At 52.4% G+C, this 12,795-nt stretch overlaps 1 protein-coding gene across 9 annotated transcripts in view; it reads left to right on the top strand.

Moving 5' to 3' along the window:
* LOC119973830 (semaphorin-3A-like) overlaps positions 1–12,795 on the top strand; it is a 412,512-nt gene that overhangs the window by 362,810 nt on the left and 36,907 nt on the right. For all 9 annotated transcript variants that reach the window (XM_038812287.1, XM_038812294.1, XM_038812290.1 and 6 more), the window contains one exon: positions 981–1,123. In XM_038812287.1, the coding sequence (XP_038668215.1) occupies positions 981–1,123 (143 nt within the window). The remainder of the gene's footprint in view (positions 1–980; positions 1,124–12,795) is intronic.

Here is a 12,795-nt window from a genome sequence, read left to right as displayed (position 1 = left end):
TTGTATAACATTGGTTGCACTGATTCTGTATCAAGTTAATTTTAAACAGAATATTTGCTTGCAATTTAAATTTACTATTTTGCTTCATGGCGCAACATGGATTCTTTCGGAATTGGAAGGAAAGTTCAATTTTCTGCCACCATATTTTATCCTAACTAACTTCTGTGGGGGCCACGATGCATCCAGCATGGGTTTGTAGAGTCAGGCAGAAAGTAACTTTATTAACAACAATATGTACACAGGGCCAGAAGTTCACTGCTGGTTCCCTCTCTAGCCAGTGCCACACCGGCCAGCTCGGCTAATGATTGCCCCGCCCTGGGGTAACTACTTGTCCCCAGCTGATAGGATCCGGGCAGGTTATAACACTAACCGTTATTTCATGTGAAGACATTGGCCCAAAAAGATCGGGAGCCTTATTTAATGAAATCATAATGACATCAAAGGGCTTCCCCATCGTATTGCCCCCCCACATTGGGATCTCCCCACTCTCATTGGCGAGGTTTATAACAGGTTTTTAAAAATAGGAATCAGGCGAAGGAAACCCACCAGGGCCCACAGGTAAGTAAAGCCCCTGGGTGAGGGACACAGGCCCTGGCTTTCCCTTGCACTGCCCGCTGGCAATGTTGGGGGTGCCCATGGCGATTCTGGTGTCCGTGGGGGCCTTGCCCATGTGCTTGTGGGGGGGGGGGGGGGGGTTCTCCGTGCGCATGGGGGGCTTTAGTCTTTTTTAAAAATCGGATCGGGATTCCCGACGTTGCCGGCTTTTTCCTGCTCCGCCTGCCAGCGTGGCAGCTAACCTCGCCTCCGGTTCCCGCCTGCACCAGCACTTGGTGCTAAAATGATAAAATTCCGCCCATCATCTGTACGTCACCCATTTCAGTTTCCACTTCACAAACCAGAGTTCGTGACACCTCACCGCCTCCCGCTCCAATTCCTTAGACAAGCCCGTGACCAGTTTTTAATCTTGTTTCTCTGCGCAGACCCCAAGTTTGTTGGTTCCTTCTGGATCCCCGAGAGCGACAACCCCGACGATGACAAAATCTACTTCTTCTTCCGGGAAATGGCCGTCGAGGGGCAGAACCTTGGCAAATCCACCTTCTCTCGAGTGGGCCAACTGTGTCGGGTATGTGATGTTATAAGCCAGGGTTTAGAGAACCCCAAAGTGTATCATGGAGTTCACCTGACCCACAACTTTTACTAGATTGTGGTATGGGGAGCACACGGCCCACTCTACAGGTGTGGTACAGCAGAAATGGAAAAGTATTTTTTAAAGCAAGACAATGTTTATTCTATGAACTCAAGTTAAATTTTCAAAACATACAGTGAACATCTCAGCAACCATTAATTCAAATACAACCCCCAAAGAATACAACACTAAGTAATCCTTAAGCTGTCCTTTTAACACCCATAAGACATTAAAAAAAACCTTTAAACAGAAGCACATTAGGTTAAAGTCACGAATGAGAGCAGTTATTAGTTTTAAATCACCAAAGAATCGATTTACAGTTTTTAGATTACAGAGAGAGAGAGATTCATACACCTTCTGGCTGTGACAAGCTATCCAGCTCTGAAAACGAAACTAAAACACACCCTGCAGCAAACAGCCTAAAACGAAAGTAAAAAAGCTGACAGACAGCCCAGCTCCACCCACACTCTGACATCACTGATAAACACCCATTTCTTAAAGGTGCATTTCTTAAACACCCATTTCTTAAAGGTACTCTCACATGACAGTGAGCAAACGCTGGGCAATGAATGAAAATGAAAATCGCTTATTGTCACGAGTAGGCTTCAATGAAGTTACTATGAAAAGCCCCTAGTCGCCACATTCCGACGCCTGTTTGGGGAGGCTGGTACGGGAACAGTGGTACGGGTACAATGGAGATGGGACATGTGACGTCTACCCAATGAGGCCCATTTAGGAGGGTGGGGGTTGGAGAAAGAGACCCCCCCTCCCCATCTCGACCTGGCTTCGCGGTCGGGAGATTTGCAGCAACGAGTGCAGTAGATAGCGGAGCCTTGTGATAAGTCACTGGAGCAGGAGAGTTGTGAGGAAAACTGAGATGCATCCCACTGACTATACAAACAGTTGATTACAGTTGTAACACTCTCTTGCACAGGAGCTAACAGGTTGCTTTGTCCAAAATGGTGTCAAGATTCTTGTTGGAGGTACACTCACCTCGGCGAGTAATCCATCATACTCCAGACTTGTGCCTTGTAGATGGTGGACAGGGGACTTCCAGTTGCGGCTATGCGGAGCTAAGCCACACATTCGGCAGCTCCTGCTATTTAGGGACTTTTGGGCCGTTTCGAGGGCCCCAAACGGAGCTGTTTCTACGCATCCCGGTGGGGGAAGGTGCCTGGAAGAACTTGCCCCACACTATATGGTGCTCACCTGGAGTGGGAAGAAGAAAAAGGCTGCAGTAACTCCCCCAAAAAAACGGGGGAAGAAAAACAAAATGGCGGCCGGCACTCCTGCTATTTAGGGACTTTTGGGCCGTTTTGAGGGCCCCAAACGGCGCTGTTTCTACACATCCTAGTGGGGGAAGGTGCCTGGAAGAACTTGCCCCACATTATCTGGTGAAAAAGGCTGCAGTAACGCCCCCCAAAAAACGGGTGAAAAAAAAACAAAATGGCGGCCGGCGCTCCCGCTATTTAAGGGCTTTTGGGCCGTTTTGAGGGCCCCAAACAGTGCTGTTGCTACATATCCCGGTGGGGGAAGGTGCCTGGAAGAACTTGCCCCACACTATATGGTGAAAAAGGCTGCAGAAACGCCCCAAAAAAAACGTGGGAAGAAAAACAAAATGGCGGCCGGCGCAACACCCGAGGACTGGTGGAAGTGGGCGCAGGAGCAACAGGCCTCGCTCCTACGTTGTTTTGCTGAGCTGAAGGCTGAGCTGCTGGACTCCATGAATGCAACTGCGACCAAGCTGCTTGGGACCCAGGCGGCACAGGAGGAGTCTATTCGGGAGTTGCAGCGGCAGGCCGTTGAAAGAGAGGAGGAGGCCGTGGTCCTCGTTGGGAAAGTGGAGTTGCACGAGGCACTTCATAAAAAGTGGCAGGACCGCTTGGAGGAGCTGGACGTTCGCACGAGGCGAAAGAATCTGAGGATCCTGGGCCTGGCGGAGGGGCTGGAGGGGTCGGATCTCCCGGCGTATGTGACCACGTTGTTGAGCTCGTTGATGGGAGCAGGGTCCTTCCATTTGCCCCTGGAGCTCGAGGGAGCGCACAGAGTGATGGCCAGGAGGCCCAAGGCAGATGAGCCCCCGAGGGCGGTGCTGGTGCGGTTCCACCGATTCAGTGACCGGGAGTGTGTGCTGCGCTGGGCCAAGAAAGAGAGGAGCAGTAAATGGGAGAATTCGGTAGTGAGGATCTACCAGGACTGGAGTGCGGAAGTGGCTAAGCGGCGGGCCAGGTTCAACCGGACGAAGGCGGTGCTTCATGCTAAGCAGGTCAGGTTTGGAATGCTGCAGCCTGCGCGCCTGTGGGTGACATACAAGGACCGGCACCACTACTTCGAGTCCCCGGAGGAGGCGTGGGCCTTTGTACAGGCGGAGAAGCTGGACTTGAACTAGGGCCTGGGAACATACTTTGGCCGGCGTTGTTTCCGCTGTGGCTGTTTTGTTCCAACTGTTTCAACTTTTTCAACTTCGACATGTGTGTTATGTATGCTGGTTTTCTGTTTGCTCTGGTTCCGGGTGGGTTTGTTTGTTGGGCATGGTTGTGGGGTAGGTGGGGAGTGTTGGGGGTTTGTGTTCTATATGTTCTCTTCTGTACGGGGCTGGGGATTGAGGGGAAACTGGATTTTGGGGAACTGCGTCAGAAGGATGGGGTGTGGCATTGTGAAAGCGCGGGCTTTCCTCTGGTTTCCCGCGCTGCGGGGCAGGGGGGTGGAGCTTGCGAGGGGGGAAGGGCCTCTACGGGTCTTTTTTCCCGCGCTGCAATAATGCCAAGGAGGTGTGGCAAGAGGGGGATGACCCCAAGCCGGGAGGGGATAGGTTTTGGCGGGAGCTGCCGGGGTCAGCAGAAGTCAGCTGACTCACGGAAGTACCATGGAGGGTGCGTCGCGGCTAGGAGGGGTCCTAGCCTGGGGGGGGGAGGGGGGTGGGGGGGGGATACCGGGTTGCTGCTGGAACGACTAGGAAGGAGCCGATGAGGGCCGGGGGGGAAGAGGAGAGGCGCTATCGCCATGGGGAACGGGTCGAGCGGGGTATGCTGGCCTGGGGCGAACATCTGCCAAGCTATGGCTAGTCGGCAGGGGAGGGGGGCGGGTTGCCCTCTGATCCGGCTGATTACCTGGAACGTGAGGGGGCTGAACGGGCCGGTTAAGAGAACCAGGGTGGTCTCCCATCTAAGGGGGTTGAAGGCGGACGTGGCTATGCTCCAGGAGACCCACCTGAAGGTGGCGGACCAGGTCCGTCTGAGGAAGGGGTGGGTGGGGCAGGTTTATCATTCAGGATTGGACGCAAAGAACCGGGGGGTGGCGATTCTAGTGGGGAAGAGGGTGGCGTTTGAGGCGGCTGAGGTGGTGTCGGACAAGGAGGGCAGATATATCATGGTGAGGGGTAGGCTGCAGGGAGAGAAGGTGGTGCTGGTGAACGTATATGCCCCGAATTGGGATGATGCTGGCTTCATGAGGCGCTTGTTGGGCCGCGTCCCGGACCTGGAGGCAGGGGGCCTGATCATGTGGGGAGATTTTAACACAGTGCTGGATCCCACACTGGACCGGTCCAGTTCAAGGACGGGTAGGAGACCGGCGGCGGCCAAAGTGCTGAGGGGATACATGGACCAGATGGGAGGGGTGGATCCCTGGAGGTTTGGGAGACCGAGAGCGCGGGAGTATTCCTTTTTCTCTCACGTCCATAGGGTTTATTCCCGGATAGACTTTTTTGTCCTGAGCAGGGGGTTGATCCCGAGGGTGCAGGATGCCGAGTATTCGGCCATAGCGATTTCGGACCATGCCCCGCACTGGATTGATCTGGAGATGGGGGAGGCGCGGGACCAGCGCCCGCTCTGGCGCCTGGATGTGGGGATGCTGGCGGAGGAGGAGGTGTGTAAGAGGGTTCGGAGAAGCATTGAGGGGTATCTGGTTACCAATGATACGGGGGAGGTCCAGGTGGGGATGGTCTGGGAGGCTCTGAAAGCAGTGATCCGGGGGGAGCTGATCTCCATCCGGGCCCACAGGGAAAGGAAGGAGAGGAAGGAGAGGGAGAGACTGGTGGGAGAGCTTCTGGAGGTGGACAGGAGATATGCGGAGGCACCGGAGGAAGGGTTGCTGGGAGAACGGCGCAGGTTGCAGGCCAATTTTGACTTGCTGACCACCAGAAAGGCGGAGACACAGTGGAGGAGGGCGCAGGGTGCGGTATATGAGTATGGAGAGAAGGCGAGCAGGATGTTGGCGCATCAGCTCCGTAGGCGAGATGCGGCTAGGGAAATTGGGGGAGTGAAGGATGGGGGTGGAAATGTAGTGCAGAAGGGGACAGAAGTAAACGGGGTCTTTAGGGACTTTTACGAGGGATTGTACCGGTCGGAACCTCCGAGGGGGAGAGAGGGGATGGAGAGCTTCATGAACAGGCTATGTTTCCCAAGGGTTCAAGAGAGGCTGGTTGAGGGGCTGGGGGCGCCGATAGAGTTGGAGGAGCTAGTCAGGGGGATCGGGCAAATGCAGTCAGGTAAGGCCCCGGGGCCGGACGGGTTCCCGGCAGAATTTTACAAAAAATATGCGGACCTGGTGGGTCCCCTGCTGGTGCGAACTTTCAATGAGGCGTGGGAGGGGGGGGCTTTGCCCCCGACGATGTCGCGGGCACTGATCTCTTTGATCCTAAAACGGGATAAGGACCCCTTGCAGTGCGGATCATATAGGCCTATTTCACTCCTTAACGTAGACGCTAAGTTGCTGGCGAAGATCCTGGCTACCAGGATAGAGGATTGTGTGCCAGAGGTAATTCATGAAGATCAGACAGGGTTTGTCAAGGGGCGGCAGCTCAACACGAATGTGCGGAGACTGCTCAATGTTATCATGATGCCGGCAGTGGAGGGGGAGGCGGAGATAGTGGTGGCGCTGGATGCAGAGAAGGCGTTTGATAGAGTTGAATGGGGGTACCTATGGGAGGTGCTGGAGAGGTTTGGATTTGGGGAGGGATTCATCAAATGGGTGAGGCTGCTTTACGCGGCGCCGATGGCGAGTGTAGTCACAAATGGAAGGAGATCGGAGTATTTTAGGCTTTATCGTGGGACCAGGCAGGGGTGTCCCCTGTCCCCCCTGCTCTTTGCACTGGCGATTGAACCGCTGGCCATGGCGTTGAGGGAGTCAGGGAAGTGGAGGGGTCTGGTGCGGGGGGGGGAGGAGCACCGGGTATCGCTGTATGCAGACGACCTGCTGTTATATGTGGCGGACCCAGAGGGGGGAATGCCGGGGGTGATGGAACTGTTAGCGGAATTTGGGGGCTTCTCGGGCTATAAGCTGAACTTAGGAAAGAGCGAGGTATTTGTAGTGCACCCGGGAGATCAGGAGGAGGGTATTGGGAGGCTCCCCTTCAGGAGGGCAGTGAAGAGTTTCAGGTACCTGGGGGTGCAGGTGGCCAGGAGTTGGGGGGCTCTTCATAAGCTTAACTTCACCAGACTAGTGGAACAGATGGAGGAGGAATTTAAAAGGTGGGACATGGTGCCGCTATCGCTGGCGGGCAGAGTGCAATCCGTCAAAATGACGGTTCTCCCGAGGTTCTTGTTCCTCTTCCAGTGCTTGCCCATCTTTATCCCTAGGGCCTTTTTTAAAAGAGTGACCAGCAGCATCATGGGATTTGTTTGGGCGCATGGCACCCCAAGGGTGAAGAGGGTCTTCTTGGAGCGGAGTAGGGATGGGGGGGGGCTGGCGTTGCCCAACCTCTCGGGGTATTACTGGGCGGCCAACGTGTCGATGGTGCGTAAGTGGGTGATGGAGGGGGAGGGGGCAGCATGGAAACGGATGGAGAGAGCGTCCTGTGGGGATACAAGCCTGGGGGCCCTGGTAACGGCGCCGTGGCCGCTCCCTCCCACGAGGTATACCACGAGTCCGGTGGTGGCGGCTACCCTCAAGATTTGGGGGCAGTGGAGGCGACATAGGGGAGAAGTGGGGGGCTCGATGGAGGCTCCGTTAAGGGGGAACCATAGGTTCGTCCCGGGGAACATGGATGGGGGATTTCGGGGATGGTATAGAGCGGGCATTAGACAGCTGAAGGACCTGTTTATCGACGGAAGGTTTGCGAGCCTGGGGGAGTTGGAAGAGAAATTTGGGCTCCCGCCGGGAAACATGTTTAGATATCTGCAGGTAAAGGCATTTGCTAGACGGCAGGTGGAGGGATTCCCTGCGCTCCCCGCGAAGGGGGTGAGTGACAGGGTGCTCTCGGGGGTCTGGGTCGGGGAGGGGAAGATATCCGATATCTACAAGCTTATGCAGGAGAAGGAAGAGGCGTCAGTAGAGGAGCTGAAAACGAAGTGGGAGGGGGAACTGGGGGAACAGATCGAAGACGGGACATGGGCTGATGCCCTGGAGAGGGTAAATTCTTCCTCCTCGTGTGCGCGGCTTAGCCTCATCCAATTCAAGGTGCTGCATAGGGCCCACATGACTGGGACGAGGATGAATAGGTTCTTTGGGGGTGAAGATAGGTGTGCCAGGTGCTCGGGGAGTCCAGCGAACCATGCCCATATGTTCTGGGCATGCCCGGCATTGGAGGAGTTCTGGAAGGGGGTGGCGAGGACGGTGTCAAGGGTGGTGGGATCCAGGGTCAAGCCAGGATGGGGACTCGCGATCTTTGGGGTTGGGGTAGAGCCGGGAGTGCAGGAGGCGAAAGAGGCCGGTGTGCTGGCCTTTGCGTCCCTAGTAGCCCGGCGAAGGATTTTGCTACAGTGGAAGGACGCGAGGCCCCCAAGCGTGGAGACCTGGATCAATGACATGGCGGGCTTTATTAAGCTTGAGAAGGTTAAATTCGCCCTGAGAGGATCGGTGCAAGGGTTCTTTAAACGGTGGCAACCTTTCCTCGACTTTCTGGCTCAACGATAGGGTACTGGGACAGTAGCAGCAGCAACCCGGGGTGGGGGGGGGGGGGGGGCGTTGATTATGTTAGCTTATTTTATTTAAATTTGATTTATCTAATTTTAATTTATGGTTAAGTTCTCTTGTTTGGGGGGGGGGTGGGGGAATGTGATACATGTGATGTTACGGTATGGGGGGAATTGTGGGTGTTATGGGGCTGTTAGTTGCATATTACTGCTTTTTGCTATACTTTTTGTTATATTTTCTGCAAAAAATTCCAATAAAAAAATTAAAAAAAAAAAAAGTAGATGGTGGACAGGTTATGGGGAGTGAGGAGATGAGTTGCTCACCACAGAACTTCCAGCCTCTGACCTGCTCTTGTATTTTTATGGCCGGATTCAATTCAGTTTCTGGTCAATGGTAATGAGTTTGACTGCCAAGGGGAGTTGGTCGGGTTCTGTTTTGTTGGAGATGGTCGCTGCCTGGCATTGACTTGCCACTTATCAGCCCAAGCCTGAACATTGGTCATTGGGTAAAACAGACACAGTACACTAACTTTTTTCAGATTCAATCAGGGAAGACGGTTATATGGAATTAGGTTGCAGATCTGATTTGATTTCATTTATGTGGAGATACCGGCGTGGACTGGGGTGGGCACAGTAAGAAGTCTTACAACACCAGGTTAAAGTCCAACAGGTTTGTTTCGAAGCACTAGCTTTCGGAGCACAGCTCCTCCCTCCGGTGGCTGATTTCCTTGATTTCATTGAATGGTGGGATCGGCCCGAGAGGCTGAATATTCTCCTCCTGTTCCTGTGCTGTTTAAGAAAGGAAAAACTTACATTTATATCGTTATAACTATCTCAGAACATCTCAAATTGCTTTACAGCCAATAAAGTAATTTTGAAGTGTAACCCGTGGAGTAATGGAGTGAATGCAGCAACTAATTAAGAAGCTGGTTTAGCACAGTGGGCTAAACAGTTTTTTTTTATAAATGTTTTTTTATTGAGTTTTCATATTTTATATATGACAAATTACAAGTTATTAGAGAGAGAGAAAAAAAAAAGGAAAACACAAAAATTTAACATGAATATTTACAGGTAAGCATCTTCATAACAATAATTGTGGCCGCCCCCTTTAGCCAGCATACATATTTTACATTCCCCAATATGGCCGAGGCACATGTTTATAGGCATTTATTTATAGTTTGGTTTTGGGCCTTGGCTTGCCATCAAACCCCCATACCGAGCCCGTAGCCCCCTCCCACCCCCTCCCCCCCGGCTACCTTCCCCCGATTCCCGTCCATTTTCCCCTGGTTCTTGGCCACCCGACTATTCTTCCTCATGTACGTTGGCCACAAACAGGTCCCGGAACAGTTGCATGAATGGCTCCCACGTTCTGTGGAAGCCGTCGTCCGACCCTCGGATGGCGAATTTGATTTTCTCCATTTGGAGAGATTCCGAGAGGTCGGACAGCCAGTCTGCAGCTCTGGGTGGTGCTGGTGACCGCCAGCCAAACAGGATTCTACGGCGGGCAATCAGGGAGGCAAAGGCAAGGGCGTCCGCCCTCCTCCCCAGGAATAGATCTGGCTGGTCTGAAACCCCGAAGACCGCCACTATCGGGCATGGCTCCACCCTCGCCCCCACCACTTTGGACATAGCCTCGAAGAAGGCTGTCCAGTACTCCACAAGTCTGGGGCAAGACCAGAACATGTGGGCGTGGTTGGCCGGGCCTCTCTGGCACCGCTCACATTTGTCCTCCACCTCCGGGAAGAACCTACTCATACGGGTTCTTGTTAAGTGGGCTCTATGTACCACTTTTAGTTGCGTCAGGCTGAGCCTTGCGCACGTGGAGGTGGAGTTGACCCTATGCAGTGCTTCGCTCCAGAGTCCCCACCCTATCTCCATCCCCAGGTCGTCCTCCCATTTCCTTCTTGTTGCGTCCAGTACGGTGTCATCCCTATCTACCAGTCGGTCATACATGTCACTACAGTTCCCTTTCTCTAGGATACTTGCGTCCAGTAGGTCTTCCAATAGTGTCTGTCGTGGCGGTTGTGGGTACGTCCTTGTCTCCTTTCGTAGGAAGTTTTTGAGCTGCAGGTACCGTAGCTCGTTCCCCCCAGCTAGCTGAAATTTCTCTGTCAGTTCGTCCAGTGTTGCGGTCCTGTCGTCCGTGTATAGGTCCCTGACTGTCAGTGTCCCCCGTCCTGCCTCCACCTTTTGAAGGTGGCGTCGGTCAGTGCTGGTTTGAACCTATGGTTGTTGCAGATGGGAGCCTTGTCCGACATTTTGTACAGGCCAAATTGCTGCCGCAGTTGGTTCCAGGATTGGAGGGTGGCTGTCACCACTGGGCTGGTGGAGTGTTTTTTGGGTGGGGATGGGAGTGCTGCCGTGGCGAGGGCCCGGAGGGAGGTTCCCATGCAGGAGGCCTCCTCCGCATGCACCCACTCGGCTTCTGGCTCCTGGATCCATCCCCTTACTCGCTCGGCTGTTGCCGCCCAGTGGTAGAATTGTAGATTCGGGAGGGCTAGCCCCCCCCTGGATTTTGTTTTTTGTATGACCTTCTTTGGGATCCTAGCATTTTTACCCCCCCCCATACGAACGCCATGATATGTTTGTCCAGCGCTTTGAAAAAGGCCTTGGGGATGTAGATCGGAATGGATCTAAACAGGAAAAGGAACCTGGGCAGTACGTTCATTTTGATCGTCTGGACTCTCCCCGCGAGGGAGAGCGGGAGTGTGTTCCATCTTTGCAGGTCCTTTTTAACTTCCTCCGTCAGGCTGGTGAGGTTCCATTTGTGGATCCCTTTCCAGTCATGGGCTATTTGGATCCCCAGGTAGCGGAATTTATTTCGGGCTTGTTTGAACGGCAGCCCCTTTAGTGCTGCCGCCCCCCCTTGCGGGTGGTGGGCTAAACAGTTGACTTGTAATGCAGAACAAGGCAGCAGCACGGGTTCAATTCCCATACCGGCCTCCCCGAACAGGTGCCGGAATGTGGCGACTAGGGGCTTTTCACAGTACCTTCATTGAAGCCTCCTTGTGACAATAAGTGATTATTATTATTATTACATCCAACGAGCACCAATGTAATTATGATCAGAGAATCTATTTTAGAGATGGTCATTGATGGATGTGTTTGGTTAGTTCAGATGACCAACCTGTGGTGTAGAATAATGCTAATGTTATTAATTCAATCGCTACGCTGACTGGGGTGGTTCTTGGGGCCTGTCTCCTTGCCCCACTGTGAATAGGCATGAACCAGCAAAAGTCAGGAAACCATGATGCTATTTATTTGGGGGATTGAGATATAAATATTGACCAGGACATTAGGAAGAAATCCCTTACTCTTTTTCAATATACCACTGCGGGATCTTTCACATCCAATTTAAAGAACAAATGTGGTCTCAGTTCTACATCTCCACTGAAAGATGAGATAAAGGGACAATGTCTTGGAGGATCAGCCATCCTCTGTTTGAATGATGGAGCAGTTTTGATGGGCCGAATGGCCTACCTCTGTTCCGATTTCCTTTGTTCCTACGATCCGCACTCGCCTCTGAGTCACAAGATTCACGTCCCACTTCTGGGCTTGAACATAAAGGTCTGGCTGACACTCCAGTGCGATACTGAGAGAGTGCTTCACTGTCAGTGACGGCATCTTTAGGATCAGACATTAAACCGAGGCCTCACCTCCCTGTTTGGGTGGATGTAAAAGGACCAAGTTTGAAGAAGAGCAGCCAGGGGAGCCCTGGCTGATCTTTATCCTTCAACCAGCATCACAAATACAGACTTTCTGCACATTAACATGGGGTTGTTCCTGGGAGCTTACTGTTGGCAAATTGGTTGCCCTGTTCCATAGATTGCAACAGTGACGACACTTCAAAAGTACTTCAATGTCTGTAAAGTACTTTGAGACTTCCCGTCATTATGAAAAAAGCTATATAAATGCAAATCTTTCCTTTTCTGCAAAAAGGTGGCGTTGAATGTTACAGAACAGAACCAGAGAAGGTTATTAATAGAGCTCTCAGTAGGGAATGGAAAGTTTTAATCATCCATTAATCTTTGGACTGGATACAGAAATGCCGCAGGAGGGTGCTTGAAGGGCATTGTAAGTGGTATGGTGACTGTGTAGAAGAGATTAATATCTGTTTACAGATGGTTTGGTGTATTCAACATCAGACACTGAATATGGCAGGAAAACAACTTCAAGAAGCAGCTTAACCCTCAGGAACAATCGATTGCTGTTTTCTGTTCTTCCCGCCTCTCCTTCTCACTCCATGATGCATCTCCCCCCCCCCCCCCCCCCCCCCAGCCTTCCTTGAACTGCTGATTATTGCTGGCATGAAGTCCTGTGGGCATTGTACGTTAACTAGCAGCTTTTGAAATTGAAAAATTGAAACTCGCTTATTGTCACGAGTAGGCTTCAATGAAGTTACTGTGAAAAGCCCCTAGTCGCCACATTCCGGCGCCTGTCCGGGGAGGCTGGTACGGGATACAGCTGGTACGGGCTGATACAGCTTGCTGACCTGGTTAATTTTGCGATGGGGAAAGAAAAGTCTAACGTTGTGGCTTTTGGTCCGTCATTGGATGCTGCTATATGTTTTTGACCCTTGTGTATCCAGAGGCAACAAGAGCCAGGGTTTCTTTTTGTGGTGGCTCACCACTCAAAGCAGCCCCCACATCCAAACACCCCCAAATCAGTTCCACTCAGGAGAGTGAAAAACAAAGGAAGCTGGGGCTTGTAATTGAATCTATAAAACATACTGTTATCACAGAATGAGGAAGAAGGTGA

The sequence above is a fragment of the Scyliorhinus canicula genome, chromosome 11, assembly GCF_902713615.1.
Source record: "Scyliorhinus canicula chromosome 11, sScyCan1.1, whole genome shotgun sequence".
Taxonomy (NCBI): domain Eukaryota; kingdom Metazoa; phylum Chordata; class Chondrichthyes; order Carcharhiniformes; family Scyliorhinidae; genus Scyliorhinus; species Scyliorhinus canicula.
The sequence above is the reverse complement of the archived record's forward strand: the minus strand, read 5'-3'. Positions and strand labels throughout refer to the sequence as shown.